The sequence below is a fragment of the Lepidochelys kempii genome, chromosome 13, assembly GCF_965140265.1.
Source record: "Lepidochelys kempii isolate rLepKem1 chromosome 13, rLepKem1.hap2, whole genome shotgun sequence".
NCBI classification, from domain to species: domain Eukaryota; kingdom Metazoa; phylum Chordata; order Testudines; family Cheloniidae; genus Lepidochelys; species Lepidochelys kempii.
Window position 1 is genome coordinate 36782407 of NC_133268.1, and position 18044 is coordinate 36800450.

Here is an 18044-nt window from a genome sequence, read left to right on the forward strand (position 1 = left end):
TTGCACTGGTGCAGGGGCAAGCCACGAATTTCTTCTCTTCATTTAGTTGGGGTTCCTGGATTAATTTTGTTCTTGATTTTTGCTGAGAGCTCATTTCTTGCCCCTTTTTACCCTCCCCTTTTCTTATTAGTTTAGCCCCCCGCCTTGACTCCTCTAACCAACCTGTCCCCATGGAGATTGGTCTCCCTTCTCCTGAGGTGGAGGCCATCCAAACTCTACAGCCCCCTCTCCCCATAGAAGATAGACTGATGTTCCACAAACCCTCCACCCCCACACCACCAACATAGAGAGTAATCAGACTCCACCTCAGCCTGCATTTTAGGCTAATCCAGCCCAGCTCTTTCACTCTCCTCTCGTCAGACCTTCTCTCTGGTCCCCTGAATGCCCTCACAGCCCTTCTCTGCATCTGCTCCGGTCTGAATTCCTCTGTCCTGCACACGGGTGGCCCAAATTGGTTCCAGATGGGAAGCTGGGTTGACGGCATCTCCTGGCGCACCCTGAAGAGTGATGGGAGGTGTTTGTTGAGGTTGCAGCACTGGTCCAGGACAGCTGGAGTGTGGTATCACACACACCCAGGAAAGATGCCCAGTGGCAGGCCTGGCTCCAGGAGCCTGCCTTGGGAGCTCCAGAGCTAGTGGCAGTGGCTTGGCCCAGATGTATCTCGCTCAGAATCACGTGAGGCCTGGCATTTGGGTCTGCTTGTCACAGATTAGCTCCTGCACGGTGGGGCTGAATCAGGTGAAACTGGGATGATGCCTCCCCCTCTATAGGCAGAGGCAGGGGGAGCCAGAAATGGAGAGGTTGCACCCCTTAGAAAGCCCACATGACACACGCACAGGCCTGTGGGAGATTGATGTGGCTTCTTACTGAGACCCTCAGAAACTTCAGGGTCATCATGCACATTGTAAGGAGAGTGATCACTTTAGATAAGCTATTACCTGCAGGAGAGTGGGGTTGGTTGGGGGTGTGTGAAACATGCACACACTGTGGTTCCTGTGCCATGGAAGCACTTGGTGCAGCCAAGGAAGTGGAAGAAGAGCTGGGCCACGCAGCCCTGGCAGGAGATGGCCCCACCGCCTGGCAGAAAGCTGGCCACGACCTTGGGCACGACCACCGAGGAGGCCATCATGTCGAGGAAGGACAGGTGGCAGAGAAACCAGTACCTGGGCTTGTGCAGCTGGGGCTCCCGGGCCACTGCCAACAAGATGACAGGTTTCAGAGTAACAGCCGTGTTAGTCTGTATTCGCAAAAAGAAAAGGAGGACTTGTGGCACCTTAGAGACTAACCAATTTATTTGAGCATAAGCTTTTGTGAGCTACAGCTCACTTCATCACTTCAGCAAGATGAGCAGGTTCCCACACAGCATCAACAGGTAGATGAGGAGGAAAAAAAGGAACAAGGGAACCCACAGCTCTGGGGGGGTATGGGAGCCCCACCAGGATGAAATGGGTTCAGCTGGGATCAGTTCCCACACTCCATTCGCTCGGTCTGTGTTTTTGAAGGTGAACCCGGGGTGTTAATTAATGAGCAGAGAAGCAATGGATGATCTTTGCAGCAGCATTTGGGACAAGATTCACTCCTGTGCCAGGGGAAGAATCCAGCCCAGAAGCTCTGACTCCCAGCCTCTTCCCCTCTGCTCTACGCCACTTGACCCTGCTCAACTCCAAGAGCTGGGACCTGAACTTACAAGTCCTGGCAAACAACCCCCCTTGCTGTAACCCTCTGGACTCCACTTACCTCCCAGAGCTGGAAATATAACCCAGGAGACCTGACTCACATCCCCTCCTCACCCCTGACATCTCACTTACCACCCAGAGCTGTGAAAATAATCCAGAAGCCCCACCCCACCCCCAATCTTACCCACTGGACCCCATTCCCTTCCCGGGGCTGGGGTTACAACCCTACAACCCAGGAGACCTGCTCCCAGTGTCCCCTCCTCATCTTCTAACTCCCTGCAGCCCACACTTGACAACAGGAAGTCCTTCTAGAGCCCCCCATCTGAGGAATTAGGTGTCTAGTCCTCATGCTAGTCCCACTGCGCAGGTGTGGATTTCAACCGGGGTGCTCCACAGATCAGAAGGGGATAAAACTTCCCATTTTGGGGTCAAACTCAACTTCTAAGTGACCTGGGATAGGAAAAAAAACACTCTGGAAAGTCAATACTGGAACTGTCCCCTGCAGAGGTTTTTGCCCTTCCCCTGATGTTGCCAGTTCAGGCCACCATCAAGGAGCAAGTGGCTGTTCTGTGGCATGAAGGACTCACTTACCATGGGAAATGGGAATGCAACCCTAAGCAGGGTTGTCAGGGTGGTTAGGAATAATTTGCCTAAGGAGGTTGTGGAATCTCCATCATTGGAGATTTTTAAGAGCAAGTTAGACAGACATCTGTCAGGGATGGTTTAGATCAGGGGTGGGCAAACTTTTTGGCCTGAGGGCCACATCTGGGTATAGAAATTGTATGGCAGGCCACGAATGCTCACAAAATTAGTGGTTGGGTGCAGGTGGGTGTGAGGGCTCCGGCTGGAGGTGCAGGCTCTGGGGTGGGGCTGGGGGTGAGGACTTGGGGGTGCAGGAGGGTGCTCCGGGCTGGGACTGAGGGGTTTGGAGGGAGGGAGGGGGATCAGGGCTGGGACGGGGGGTTTGGGAACGGGAGGGGGTCGGGAGGACAGGCTCCCAGTGGCGCTTACCTCAAACAACTCCCAGAAACAGTGGCATGTCCCTCTTCCGGCTCCTATGCAGAGGTGCGGCCAGGCGGCTCTCCGCGATGCCCTGTGTGCAGGCACTGCCCTTGCAGCTCCCCTTGGCTGCAGTTCCCAGCCAATGGGAGCTGCAGAGGTGGTGCTTGGGGTGGGGCAGCATGCAGAGCCTCCTGAATGCCCCTACGTTAGGAGCCAGAGTGGAGTTGTGATGCTGCGTCTGGGAGCCATGCGGAGTGGGGCAAGACCCCGAACCTGCTCCCCAACTGGAGCACCGGAACGGGACAAGCCTCAGACCCCACTTCCCGGCGGGAGCTCGAGTGCCGGATTAAAATGTCTGGAGGGCCAGATGTGGCCCCTGGGCTGTAGTCTGCGCACCTCTGGTTTAGATGGTACTTGGTCCTGCCATTAGTGCAGTAGACTGGACTTGATGACCTCTCAAGGTTCCTTCCAGTCCTACGTGACTATTAGTCTATGATTCAGTCATGGTGAGAACAATGGGAGATATATGGCCATCAAACTGGGCGCATTATTTCCTGAGTCTCATTAAGAACAGTGGGAGATGGCAGCCTTGTGGGAAGAGGGCAGATCTACATGTACCTCTTGTAGGAGCATGTTGTTCATCAGACCCTTCTGAGGAGAAATTTTCATGTATGAAAAAAAATTGGGGGGATGGACCATGGACCCTAATTAAAGTCTCCAACTGTAGCCAACGCACAAGATTTCAAGTAATTTTAACTATCTGGGAAGTTCGACACCTCAGAGCTATTTCATTGTTAAGATCCTTCACCTCAAAGAAATGATCTGACACCAGGTGTTAATATTAAAAGAACCCATTTTAACCCATCAACAAATTAACTGATTTATTTGTAAATCATGAGAAAGGTCATCCTGTGCCCAGAGAGTAAGAGCTGTAATATTTTACTATGCTGTGATTTTTTTCATGGATTCCTGGATTTTAAGGCCAAGATTAGATCTTCTAGTAACAGAGGCCAGAGAATTTCATAAGGTTTCTCCTGTAGTGAGTCCAATAACTTGTCTTTCACTAAAGCGTATCTTCCAGAAAGGCATCCACCTTGATCTGAAGACTTAAAGAGATGGAGAATCCACCATTTCCCTTGGTTGCTTGTGTTAATAATTGACCACCTTTCCTGTTAAAAAAATTCATGGCTTGTTTCTAATTTGCGCTCATCCAACAATAGTGTCCAGTCATTAGTTCTTGTTGTGCCTTTCTCTGCTAGATGAAAGAGGTGATTAGTACCTGGTCTTTTCTCCCCACGAAGGTTCTTATACACTGTCATCAAGTCACCTCTCAATCTTCTTTCTGATAAGCTACATAGATTGACCCCCTTAAACCTCTGTGGAGCAAATTTTTCCAGCCCTCAGGTCATTTTTATAGCTCTTCTCTGAACCTTCTCCAATTCCTTTGTATGTAACAAAGGTATTGAATCCTTACTTTAAGTCCAAGCCTCAGCTCCACCTTAACAATGGAACTGTGGTCAACCACCTCCATACTGGTACAGCTACGTAGGTCAAAAGAAACTGTTCAGACATTAAAGTATTTAAGAAGCAGCCCATCCTTGCCAGCTGTCATTTCACTGAAATGATGTAAAATCCAATGATTGCTCAGAAGGCTGATGCCTCTGCTTCCACTTTCTCTGGGAAGCTTTTCTCAGGGATGAAAGAAGAAAGATCAAAAACACTTCCTCCTTTAAAGGTTTACTCTTCACTTCAACTGTTTCACCTGGAATATGAGCACAGCAGGATACTTGAAACCTCCAGCTCCGGGAAACAAACCCAACCACTCCACAAAGTGGGTTAAGTAAATACTTCACCTGTACATGGGCAATACCATAACTAACCGCTGCAGAGTGTCTTACATGATCCCCTGAAGCACAGAATCATAGCATCACAGAAAAGTAGGGCTAGAAGAGATCTCGATAGGTCATCTAGTCCAACCTGCCCACTCTGAGACAGGACAAAATATGCCTAGACCATCCCTGACAGGTGTTTGTCTAACCTTTTCTTAAAAGCCTCCAGTGATGGGGATTCCACAATCTCCCTTGGAAGCCTGTTCAAGACATTAACTATCCTCAGAGTCTGAAAGATTTTCCTAATATCTAACCTAAATCTCCTTTACTCCAGATTAAACTCATTACGTCTTCTCCTACCTTCAGCTGACATGGGGAGCAATTTGTTACCATCCCCTTTATAACAGCCATTAACGTATTTGAAGACTGTGTACTTGGCGTGGTTCACCCCTATCTCAGACACCTGCCCCTTTTGCGGTGTGAAGGGAACCCTGGCGCACATATACCTGGAGTGCGCCAGGCTGCAGCCTCTAGTCCGGTTCCTTATGAACCTTTTGTTAAGATTTTGGTTGCACTTTTCCCCTCACCTCCTTATCTGTGCACTCCCTATCTGTGGCCCCACAAAGTCCTGGTCAGCCTCCTCCTGATCCTGGCTAAAATGGCCATCTATAAAACCAGAGTGAGGAGGTTGGCTGATGGAGTCTCCTGTGACTTGGGGCCTATTTCCAATCCTCCGTCCGTTCACGCCTCCGGGCAGAGTTCCTCTGAGCGGCGTCCACTGACTCCCTTGACGCCTTTGAGGAGCAGTGGGCGCTGTCCAGGGTTCTCTGCTCGGTGTCCCTGTCCGGTTCCCTTTGTTTGACCCTTTGACCACTCTCCTGTCCCTGTTATTTCATTAGTTGTCCCCCGTATTTATTTGGTGTCCAGATCCTGTGGATCCCCCTCTTGGAGGGGGAATCATTTAGTAGTGGGTGGGCTTCACCCGCCCACTTCCTGGATCCCAAAAGGGCTACTCTGCTGTACCCAACTGGCCTGGGTCTATCACAGTATGTAAATGCTACACCCACACTTTGAGTACTGCATGCAGTTCTAGTCACCCCATCTCTAAAAAGATATATTAAAATTGGGAAAGGTACAGAGAAGGGTAACAAAAATTATTAAGGGTATGGAACAGATTCCATATGACAAAAGATTGAAGACTGGGACTGTTCAGCTTAGAAAAGAAATGGGATATGATGAGGTCTATAAAATCGTGACTGGTGTGGAGAAAGTAAATAATGAAATATTATTTACTCCTTCACATAATACAAGAACTATGGGCACCAAATGAAATTAATAGGCAGCAGGTTTAAAACCAAACTAAGGAAGTACTTCTTCACACAACGCTCAGTCAACCTGTGGAACTCATTGCTAGGGGATGTTGTGAAGGCAAAAAAGAACTAGATAAGTTCCTGGAGGATAAGTCCATCAATGGCTATTAGCCAAGATTGCCTGGGATGTCACCCTAAGCCTCTGACTTCCAGATACTAGGACTGGATGACAGCAGATGGAGCACTCGATAAATTGCCCTTTTCTTTTCATTCCCTCAGTAGCACTTGGCACTTGCCACTGTCAGAAGACAGGATACTGGGCTAGATGGACCATTGATCTGATCCAGCATGTCCATTCTTATGTCGATTACATTGTTGGCTCATATTAAGTTTGTCATCCATCTAGTACTGGCTATCATTGGAGGCAGAATGCTGTACTAAATTGAACTCTGGCCAGCAATATCTATGAATCCACAGTGCTCTTCTTTCTAAGAATGAGGAATATGCTTCTCTCTCTCTCTCTCTCTCTCTCTCTCTCTCTCTCTCTCTGTCTCTTTCTGTCTCTCTATCTGTCTGTCTGTCTATCTCCCCATGTGTCACTCAACCAAGATTTACTTGTAAATTGTCAGACAATTCACCATGTGCTTCTTCCTCACTAAATTATATCATTTTCTTTTCTGCCTTCAGACAAAAGTCCATAGCAATAGGAACCACGTTAGGGACAAATGCAAAGGCAGAATGTCACCCATGTGCTGAAATTCACCTTCCTGCGATTTTCTGAGGCACAGGAATGGAAGATTGACTTTTTCCTGCTCTTTCTAGCCATCTACCTGTTGACTCTGCTGGGGAATCTTGTCAGCCTGTTGACCATCAGTCTCAGCCCTCAGCTACTCTCCCCTGTGTACTAGTTCCTCAGAGAGCTGTCCCTCCTGGACATATGTCATTCTAGTGTCACGCTCCCCAGGATGCTGGCTGAGTTCCTGGCGGGCTCCCACTCCATCTCCTTTGGCTTTGCATGGCACAGCTGTATTCTTTCCACTTCTTTGGAGGTGCTGAGTGCTTCCTGCTGATGGTCATGGCCTACGACCAATACATGGCTACATGTGACCCTCTTCAGTATGCCAGCACCATGAACCAGAGGGGATTTGTCCATCTGGGGGAAGCAACAGCAGCTAATTAAAGGGAGCAGGATATGGCAGCTGGGATCAGGGTCCCTGGGCTGGAACGCAGAGTGGTGGGTTCCTCCACCGGCCACTGACAAAGTCTCCTTTAGAAGTCTGAACCAAGGGTGGCATTTAAAAGGCCCAGTGACCGGGTTGAAGTCCCGGGTGAAGGCACACAGTTTGATGGACTCTTTGCTACTCTGGAGCAGGTCCGTTTTTATACTGTGTGACTTGGCCAGAGGGCTGAGCCACTGAAGACCTGGAAGGGGGTTGGCAACCTGGGAGGGTGGGGGTGTGAGGTGGTCATGAGCGGAAAAAGATTGCAGTATCACACATAGCTTCTAGGAGGGCACTCAGGAGGTGGGTAGCCTCGATCCCAGGAGCCCAGGTGAAACTTAATGTCTCTGGTGCTCACCCTGTGAAATGGGGACAATAACCCTTCCCTACCTCACAGCCGTGAGGATAGATTCACTGGTGTAAGTGAATTCAGGGGGTGGGGGGGGGTCATAGAGGAACCAGCGAGAGGCATGCCCTCAAAGTCTCCAGACTCCAGCCCTAGGTGGCCTTAGCTCAGCCAGATGCCAGGAAGAAGGACCTTTGAAATAGGAGATTTGGATGGAAATTTTCTGGGGAAATGTTCCTGACTTTTTAGTTGGAAAATGCCAATACAGCAAAATGAAAACTGCTCGCGAAGCAGTTTTGCATTCAGTGGAACACCCAACTCAAAACATTTTTGGCTAGAAAAGTTTCAACGATAGTTTGAGGAGTTTTAACTTCATTTTGAAATGTAGTAAATATACACTAAAACGTTTAAAAGGGAAAAAAGTTATCATAGAAGGTTAACAGAGAAATAACATAGAAATAAAACATTGTTAAATTATCTAAAAACAACGTTTTTTTATTTTATTATTTTTTTATTTCAGAAATTTTGTGGGTTTTTTTAAATTTTTTGATTCACCCAAATTATTTTTTTTCAGATTTTTAACTCACAAACATTTTGACTTTTCATCCTGATTTATAACAGGAACAATTTCAAAATGCCAAAAACTTCCATGGAATGGGAAAACCATCTGCTGCCCAGGCCTGCTTTGAAAGCAGACCTGCTCTCGTATAGTCCGAGAGCCATGCACCGAGGAGACTACATGTTACTACCAAGAGTCAAAGTGAATTTTCTCAGTGTAAGAAGACAGAGGGGCAATAACTCCCATGGTGCCTTGGCAAATTACTCCAGCTGGGGGTACGACCTGCTCATTAGAGCTGCCTCTGTAACTGGAATGGAATTAACAAAGTTAGCATTTAGCCAGAAAGTGAAGGGTAAAATATCTTCTTTGACCAAAAAGTGCCATGAGGTTTCCAAACACTCCCTGCTGAGCCCCACAAGACCACTCTCTGCAGCAGAGCGCCCCTTGCTGCCATGCTGGGACATGGGGGTCAGCAATGACTCAGAGAGGACAGGGCCATCTACTGAGCCCCCCACTGTCCTTCCAGCAATACAATGCCCCCCTAGGAGCTTGCTGGGACACTGGGCTTGGCACTGACTCCAAGCAGAGCGCACATCCTAATGAGTAACCCACTCCACTCTCTGCAATACAGCACCGTCTCGCAGAGCCCCGGGCTCAGGACTGGCTCAGAGCAGGAGGCCAGGCCTGGAATATCAGGGAGAGCAGTTTTCTGTGAGAATTGCTGCATTACATTAAAGAAACACAGGACCTTCGGTGTAATGCCCATAGTGATCACCAGATGCAACCTGCACGAGCCACCCGTTCTAGCATGGCCACAGACTTTCCTCTCTGATGAAATACATGAACGAGCTCTTTCACTTTGCCCCAAACAACGATTCTAATAAGGGCCATTGGAGTTTGCCAGTGGGAGGGCATCATTATGTGCTTTAAAACACAGCCAATGTCAACAGTTTAACACTGACCTAGCTCTGTGTGACCAGGGGAGTGAAATACACCGGGGGAAAAGTGGAGAGAGAACAGAGAAGGTGCAAGGTTATAAGAAGCTGCAGAAAGAAAGGACATGTCCAAGCTGAAGAAGAAACTAAATAGAGCAGAGAAAGGAATAGAAATAGAGCAACTACCTGTTAGGATTAGCATCCCACAGTGCCTCATGCCAACCAGGTGTCCCACAGTGCCTGGTACCAGCTGTGTCAGAGGCAGGGGCAAGGACCCTGAAGTGGGCAACTCTGGGCTAATCTCCACATGCAAGTTTCCCCTTAAGCCCTTCCAGGCTGAGGTTGGCTTCACGTGGGGGACAAGGCTACATTCTATGTGAAGGGTTGGGTGCGGGAGATGTAGAGGGGTGAAGGCCAAGGGAGATCTCAGGGCATGGCATGGAGCAGGTGAGAATGGCTTAGCATGCTGGCCATAGCAGCCCAGCTTGGACGCATAGCCAGGCACCACAGCCGGATGTGCGGATTCATAGACTGATAGATTAATGCCAGAGGAGACCAGCAGCAGCATCTAATCTGACCTCCTGGATACCACAGAATGTCATGCCCAATAACTCATGTCTCACTAACACCTATTTCAACAAAGGCCATCTTGACTCGAAGATCGCAAAAGTCAGAGCATGCCTTACTTCCCTTTAGAGTCCATTCCCACGGCTAATCACCCTCACACATATCAATGTGAACTTTGTTTGTAATTTGAATGTGTCTCTGTTTAACTCTGGGGTTCTGTTCCTGGGTGTGGGAGAAGAGGAGGGTCTAGTGGGCTGAAGCATTGGAGGTGGGAGCCAGGACTCCTGGGTTTAGGCTGACCAGATAGCAAGTGTGAAAAATGGAGACGGAGGTGAGGGGTAATAGGAGCCTATATAAGAAAAAGCCTCAAATATCTGGACTGTCCCTATAAAATTGGGACATCTGGTTACTTTACATGAATTCAAAGCTGGCTCGGGAAGGCAAATGGGGTTCAGTGGGGGCTGAGATTCGGCCCATGCAGGAATGGGGAGTGCGATCTACTGGATTAGAGCAGGGCAGGCTAGATGTCAGAACACCTGGATTCTATCCCCAGAGATGGGAAGGGATTGGGGTCCCCTGCACTCGCTGATAGAGACCGCACTGACCTTCCAGCTGCCCTATGGCCAGGGGAACCGAGTGGGATACATCTTCTGTCATATTCTGGCTGTGCTGAAACTGGCCTGCGGGGACATGGCGCTCAACCAGCTGATGACATTTTTGGATATTGGCTTCCTGACCTTCACCTGCTTCCTGCTGATCCTGACATCCTATGTCTACATTATCTCGGCCATCCTGAGTATCCACTCTGCTGAGGGCAGGCGCTGGGCCTTCTCCACCTGCGAGGCTCACGTCACCATGGTGGTGACCTACTATGTCCCTGTGGTCTTCATCTACCTGAGGCCAGGTTCCCAGCACAGTGTGGACAGGGTGGTGGCTGTATTCTACACCACGGTGATCCCGCTCCTGAACCCCTTCATCAACATGCTGAGGAACAAGGAGATGAAGGATCATAGAATCATAGAATATCAGGGTTGGAAGGGACCTCAGGAGGTCATCTAGTCCAACCCCATGCTCAAAGCAGGACCGATCCCCAACTAAATCATCCCAGCCAGGGCTTTGTCAAGCCTGACCTTAAAAACCTCAAAGGAGGGATATTCCACCACCTCCCGAGGTAACGCATTCCAGAGTTTCACCACCCTCGTAGTGAAAAAGGTTTTCCTAATATCCAACCTAAATCTCCCCCACTGCACCTTGAGACCATTACTCCTTGTTCTGTCATCTGCTACCACTGAGAACAGTCTAGAGCCTCCTCTTTGGAACCCCCTTTCAGGTAGTTGAAAGCAGCTATCAAATCCCCCCTCATTCTTCTCTTCTGCAGACTAAACATCCCCAGTTCCCTCAGCCTCTCCTCATAAGTCATGTGTTCCAGTCCCCTCATCATTTTTGTTGCCCTCCGCTGGACTCTTTCCAATTTTTCCACATACTTCTTGTAGTGTGGGACCCAAAACTGGACACAGTACTCCAGATGAGGCCTCATCAATGTCGAATAGAGGGGAACGATCACGTCCCTTGATCTGCTGGCAATGCCCCTACTTATACATCCCAAAATGCCATTGGCCTTCTTGGCAACAAGGGCACACTGTTGACTCATATCCAACTTCTCGTCCACTGTAACCCCTAGGTCCTTTTCTGCGGAACTGCTGCCGAGCCATTCGGTCCCTAGTCTGTAGTGGTGCCTTGGATTCTTCAGTCCTAAGTGCAGGACTCTGCACTTGTCCTTGTTGAACCTCATCAGATTTCTTTTGGCCCAATCCTCCAATTTGTCTAGGTCCCTCTGTATCCTATGATGAGGATCCTGTATCCTAGGATGCCCTGATGAGACTGAGGGACAGCAAACTGCTGGGGCCTGAGCCATGATTGTCCTGTGTCCAGCAGGAGCTGTCTGGGAATTGGACAGGGAGAGAGGGATCTGGAGATTAGCATCAGGACTTGGGGTTCTCTCGCTGGCTCTGGGAGGGGAGTGGGTTCTACCGATTGAACTCCTGGTTCCTCGGAGCTATTGGAGTTTGTTCCAATTCTCTGGTGGGTAGAGACACTCAGACTGGCACTCCTGGATTGTATTTCTGCTTCTTGGAGAGGAGTGGTGTCTGGTAGTAAAAGCAGGGAGGGCTGGGAGTTAGGACTCCTGGGTTTTTTGTTTACAGCTCTGCTGCAGGCTCCTGCATGACCTTGGGCAAATCACTTGGCATCAGTTTCCTCAGGCGTGTCATTTTCTTACTGCCTAATGTTAGGGGGCTTATTCCTTCACCCACTTACTTCCCTGGTCCTTCTCGCATGAACAGAGAGCAACAATACCCGAAGTCCAAAGGTGCAAACAATTCGATGTTTATTCGGGTGAACTTCCAGCAAGCATGATTCCAGTTTCCTTCCTTAGTATCCTCCTTCCCAGCTGTGACACCACAGAGCCTTATACCTGTGTCCCTGTTCCCATTCCTGCCCTTAGCCAAACATGATTCCAACTTCCTTACCCCCATTCCCTGTTCCCATCTCCCCCTTTAGCAAAACATGATTCCAATTTCCTTACCCAAATTCCCTGTTCCCATTTCCCCCACCCACATCCACCCCCTCCCACCCACACCCACTCACTTCCTCATTGACTACAGATTATATAGTAAAACTTGAGTTCTGCTTAGCTATACCTTAACCAATCATTTTCCTGAAATTTAACTAACCAATCCTAAAATATTGTAACATGATTATGTAACCAATTATATCCCACCACCTTAATTAGTTTACACCCAGCAAAATTAATTATACAGCAGACAGGAACAATCACAGAACCAGACAGAGATTATACAGACAAACAACAGCAAAGTGGGAACTATAATGACAAAACAATACAGAAGTGAGGATTTCACATCCCAGCTATTGAGAAGTGAGTTCTTGCCAGACAGGATGCTATCAAACTAAGTTTCCTTTTACATTTTCTAGGCACTTCCCTTTCTCTGGAGGCGATGGGCACTATCAGGACAGGATTGTATCCTAACAGCCGAATAGCACCTTATTTCAGTGTGACTAGTTTGGAATGTGAGGCTGTGCCCGGTCGCTTCCCAGCTTATGGCTGCCTCTGCTGCTTAGCCAAAGGCCTTGGCCTAAGAACAGGGCCACAAACTGTCACAGTAAGAGAAGGCCCTTACACCGGCAGACAGTGATTTTGATTCTTTCTTTTGTACCTCTATAGCTAGCCAAGTGATAAGAATACACCTAAATTCTTAGAGTATAGGCCTTTACAGACAGGCCTGAATATCTATATCCTAACACCTAACACCGAGGGTTGTGAGGAGCCAGAGAAAAGCCATTCTGGCCACGTTTCAAGCTCATCTAAGAAGAGATGAATCCAAGATGTTGACTTGCTTTAGGAACACAGCAAAGGCCAAACAACATCAGACCATTGGGCCATCCATCCCATTAGTCCAGCCCTTGGAACTGTCCAAGCTCTTCCGCTCATAAAAATAACATGACGGCATATGTCACCACATGATCTTATCTTTGTAAAACTCACCCCTACCCCACCCCGGTATACTCATGCACTTGATTTGTCTTGTCTCCGATCCTTGCCAGGGGCCTGTAGGCATGTCGGTGTTATGAAAAATAACCTGCAATGATTCCCAGCGAAGGAAGGGTCTGTGGTGAAGGCACTGGAGTGGGACTCCACATAGGCACAGACTCCATGGGTGCTCTGGGCTGAAGCACCTACAGGGAAAAATTGGTGGGTAATGAGCATCCATCGGCAGCCCCTATATTAGTTGCCCCCACCCGCTGCTGGGCCCCGCTGACCAGCGCCTCTCCCTCCCTCCCTGTGCCTCCTGGCCGCTGCAATCAGCTGTTTTTCAGCATTTGTGAGGCTCTGAGGGGGAGAGGGGAGGAGCAAGGACGTGGCATGTTCGGGGGTGGGGGTGAAATAGGCAGGAAGAGGTGGGGCAAGGGTGGAGCAGGGAAGAAGAGGCAGGGAGGAGGAGGATTTAGGGGGAAGGGGTGGAGTGAGGTGCGGCCTAGGGCAGAGCCAGGGGTTGAGCACCCCCCTACACTTTTGAAAGTCGGTGCCAGTGGGACTCCAGACAGCCTGTGTCACTTTCACTGTGCATGCCATGGTTTCCCATCTGTAAAACGGGACTAGTGCCACTCCCTTTAGGCTGGTTAGGACATAAGCGCTTTAGGACAAGGACTGACTCTGCACAGTGCCTTAGCTCAGTTGGAGTCAATGGTTCAGATCTCCAACTCGTGTGAATTGAAGTATTTGGGGACATGTCAGTTTATACCAGTAAGGGGCTGGTCATATGGCCATATCTATATGTAGTGAGATTTCTATAACTTTCTGGCCCAGTAGAATTACTTTCCTTGGTGCTCAGTTCACTGTGTGTCGACGTAATCAATTTCTCAGTCGTAGAGGTTCACGTTCCCATCTAGTGGGTGATTTCCCCTGTGCAGGTCTGTTGAAAACCCAATTTTCCACCAAAGAAAAGCTTCAAAGGATCATTTATTACTAGTCCTTAATAAAGATGACATTGACTGACTTTTATATAACTCAAGATGTTCTCATCATCTGTACACCTGTCTGACCCTTTTTTGAAATCTAAAAAGCTCTTGGCCTCAATATTTTGTGGCCATGAGTTTGTCAGGCTAAGTGTACAAATATAAAAAATGGTTTAGGGCTTAAGTGGTATGTAACCAGTGAGCAGACCATCACACTTTTACTTTAGGTTGTGAATTTCAAAGGCACCTGCCAGGATCTAAGTGTCTAACTGCCATAGACTTTTGTCTTCCTTTGGAAATTCCAGCCTTAAAATCCAACTATTTTTTCATTTCATATTTTTACTGTTCTCTTAAATTTCACTTGTTCTCTGCCAGTCTTATAAATGGGCCCAGTCATAGAATCATAGACTATCAGGAGGTATCTAGTACAACCCCCTGCTCAAAGCAGGACCAGACCCCAACTAAATCATCCCAGCCAAGGCTTTGTCAAACCTGACCTTAAAAACCTCTAAGGAAGAAGATTCCACCCCTTTAACCTATTCCTGTGCTTCGCCACCCTCCTAGTGAAAAAGCCTTTCCTAATGTCCAACCTAAACCACTCCAGACACTGGTTTCCAGATTTATTTTTCATTGGAACACCTAGAAAAAGCACAGAAAACTTAGAGACAAGTTCCAATCAAACAACAGCTGAGGGCAGGGGAAAAAAAGTTTTATTCCTGGGTTAGGTTTATTCCCACCGCATATTATTCAAACTTCAAGCACAACCGCGTGCAGAAGACACAATACATAAGCAGCACAAACCCAAAACACATTGTGTGTGATGAGTGTAGAGTCCTCACATTAGTTAAATCTTCTATTAGCATTTTTATTCCTTTTTTTTTTACTTATTTATCTTTCTAGCTCTATCTAAGTAGGGGTGAATTTTTAAAAAAACACCTAATTGACCTAGGAAAGTAGGTCCCATTTTCAAAAGCCATTCAGGTGCCCAGTTCTCACTGAAATTCCATGGGGACATTGGCCAGATTTTCAAAGGTATATCGCCACCTACAGGTGCAGATAGGCAACTAGTGGGATTTTCAAATGGGCCTTGGTGTTTCGGTCCAGATTCTTGTCACAGTTCAGAGCAACTGCACTGGTATTTCTCCATAGTGGTCCAGCAGGGGCATCTCCCTCAGGCTTCCAGCTCCCTACCTGTAGGCTTCCTTGGGTGGAGACCTATGTCTCTCTTCCTCCTGACTGGGGCTTTTCCAGGCTTAACAGTTCCCTTCACCATGCTATTCCCTCAAAAACCAGCCTACCTAAGCAGCCCTGCATTGCTTCTTCCCTCTGGGTGGTGCACGGCGTAATGGCCTCAGTTATGTTACCATACAGTTCTTCCTAAGCAAGCGTATTTTATTCTTAAGGTAAAAGCAATACAGAGAAAAAACATAAAAGAACCTGCATGCACAGTAATAAGCTTAGCAGAGATCACCCCAACTCCAACATGGGCTCTGTCAGGGGATTAGTCCTTCAAACCGCACAACCAGGTCTCTTCCATGGTCACCAGCTCATAACAGCCTCAGCTCAGAACTAGCTCCAGCATGACAAGTTTAGTTCATTCTTTATGCAGGATGGGGGTCTTTGATCTGGAGTTTCCAGGGGCAGGTAATCCATAGAGAATGGGTTTTTTCTCCATGCGGCATAGCTTTGAAAGACCTCCAGAGTACTCCGTGACCCCCTTCACACGTACTGTCCCAAACAGTTCTTTGAAGTTTCTCACATTTCCCCAAGATTTCATTCATCAGTCTCCTACAAAAGTTACATTCAGTCCACAATAACGCATGCACAATTGTATTTGTAATACAACAGACCCCAAAGGGATTAAACTTAATTCAATAAGGTTTATTCAGGAAATTCCCGTATCTGTCACACCTTGAAAAATCTGGCACTGGACATCTAACTCTCATTGATTTCTATTAGAAAATCTTTTGAAAATCCCACTAGGTGCCTAATTATCTTTAAAAATCTGCCATAAGGTGTAGATTTATGAAGGGGTTAAATAAATTCCACTAGGCACAAAGAGCTTCTAAATAGGCTAAGTGTTTAACTCCTATGGAAAGTAACTGGGAGTCTGGTGCCGGACTCACTCAAGGTGCTCTTAGAAACCTTATTAGGTGTCTAAAAAATGCCTTTGAAAATCTGGTCCTCAGACACGTACTTCCCACAGCCTTTCAGAGAGAATAAGACTCCTAAATGCCTCCATCAATTTTGAAAGTGAGAGTTAGGTTCCTAAATCACTTAGGTGGTTTTTGCAAATTTTACCACAAATAAGTTGATCTTTAGGGCGTGGTGAAAAATCCAGTGGTTCTCCCAGGAATTTTAGGCAGCTACCTAGGGCAGGTGCTTGGTGAGCTGTGGTTCATGCCAGAAGATGAAGGGAATTTTTTTCCTTCCCCTTTGGTTTGCAGAAGATGCTGCACTTGCTTCTGCAGATCTGTGTAATAAAGATGAGATTTTCAGAGTCTTCTACAAAATTTGGCACTCCAATTACTTTTAATTTTGATGCAGACTGAGTATGATGGGCCCTTAGGCAGCTTTGAAAATGTCAGCCTTACCGTATGTTAAACGAGAGGAAGGGATTTTCAGGAGTGTTTCTGCGATTTGTAGAACTCCAGATAGATAGAAGGGGCTGTGTGGGGATGGGGAGACACACCGAGGCTCACAGAAGCCACGATGCAAGCATGCAGATGTATTTGTAGATGTATTTCCATGCAGACTCACGTGCAATTCCTGCAGCTGCTGCACATCAATGTGCAGGCATTAGACCCCCTCTCAGTTTTTTCAGAGCCACTTTCACCTCCTTGTTCCTCAGCGTGTAGATGGCTGGGTTCAGCATGGGCGTGACCGCGTTGCCGAAGATCTGCACAGCAGTCGTCAGCACTTTGCTCTGCTGGGGCTGAGTGTAGATCAGGGCACAGGGACTAAAGAACAGCGTCACCACTACCAGATGCGAGGCGCAAGTGGAGGCCGCTTTGCGCCACCCTTCGGCCGAGTTCATATTCAAGACGGAGTAGATGATCCTGATGTAGGATGCGAGGATGAGGAGGAAGCAAGTCATGGGCACCAGACCAATGTTTGTCAAGGTCACGGTCTCGATGATGTACGTGTCTGCGCAGGCCAGCTTGACCACCGGGAAGATGTCACAGAAGAAATAGTCCACCACATTGGACCCACAGTAGGGCAGCGTGAAGGTCAGGCTGGTAAGGATGGTGGCGTGGAAGGAGCTAGTGATCCAGGTGCCGGCGGCCAGGAGGGCGCACACCCTCCGGTTCATGATGAGCAGGTACCGCAGCGGGTGGCAGATGGCCACATACCTGTCATAGGCCATGACAGTGTAGAGCAGGCACTCGGTGCTGCCCAGGAAGTGCCCAAAGAAGACCTGGGACATGCACCCGCCCAGCGAGATGACTCTGCTCTGACCCCAGAGGATGGTCAGATATTTAGGGATGATGATGGAAGAGATTCCAATGTCTAGCAAGGAGAGATTGCAGAGGAAGAAATACATGGGGGTGTGCAAGCGGGGGTCAGCGAGGATGGCTGAGAAGATGGTCAGGTTGCCCAGTAGCGTACAGAGGTAGAAGGCTAAGAATATGATGAAGAGGATGGTCTGGAGGTCATCGGCATTGGGGATCCCTAAGAGGATGAAATGAGTCACCACAGTGTGGTTGACCAGCCCCATGTGAGATTTATTCCTGGGTAGGGGAGAGAAATAATGCCAGTGAGTTACTGAAACAAAAAGACCTATGTCCTATAGCTGCAATGGTCACCCTTCCTTCCACTGCCCCCGTTACTCACTGTCATTCGGAGTGGTGTATATTTCTGTCACTGGGTTGCCAGTTGGGATCACGTCCTCACTGGGCTGGCGCTGATCATAGAGAGAGAAAATATCTGCCTTGAAGATCTTACTGTCCAGAGAAGAACAGACAAGGGGGACGTCTATTCTATTCTATTCTATTCTATTCTATTCTATTCTATTCTATGTTCTTCTTCTCTTCTCTCCTTACCTACTCCAATTTCTTCAGTTCTGT

General features: G+C 48.1%; 1 protein-coding gene and 1 pseudogene across 1 annotated transcript; one reads left to right on the forward strand and one right to left on the reverse strand.

Moving 5' to 3' along the window:
- Window positions 1-6542: 6542 nt before the first annotated feature.
- LOC140896770 (olfactory receptor 10G6-like) lies at window positions 6543-10503 on the forward strand (annotated as a pseudogene).
- Window positions 10504-16762: 6259 nt separating this feature from the next.
- LOC140896771 (olfactory receptor 10D3-like) lies at window positions 16763-17695 on the reverse strand. The gene has a single exon (XM_073308808.1). It carries the CDS (start codon window positions 17693-17695, stop codon window positions 16763-16765), a length of 933 nt encoding a protein of 310 aa, XP_073164909.1.
- Window positions 17696-18044: the final 349 nt, after the last annotated feature.

Coding starts and splice junctions, on each gene's coding strand:
- LOC140896771 (XM_073308808.1), bottom strand. CDS start 17,695: ATGGGGCTGGTCAACCACACTGTGGTGACTCATTTCATCCTCTTAGGG.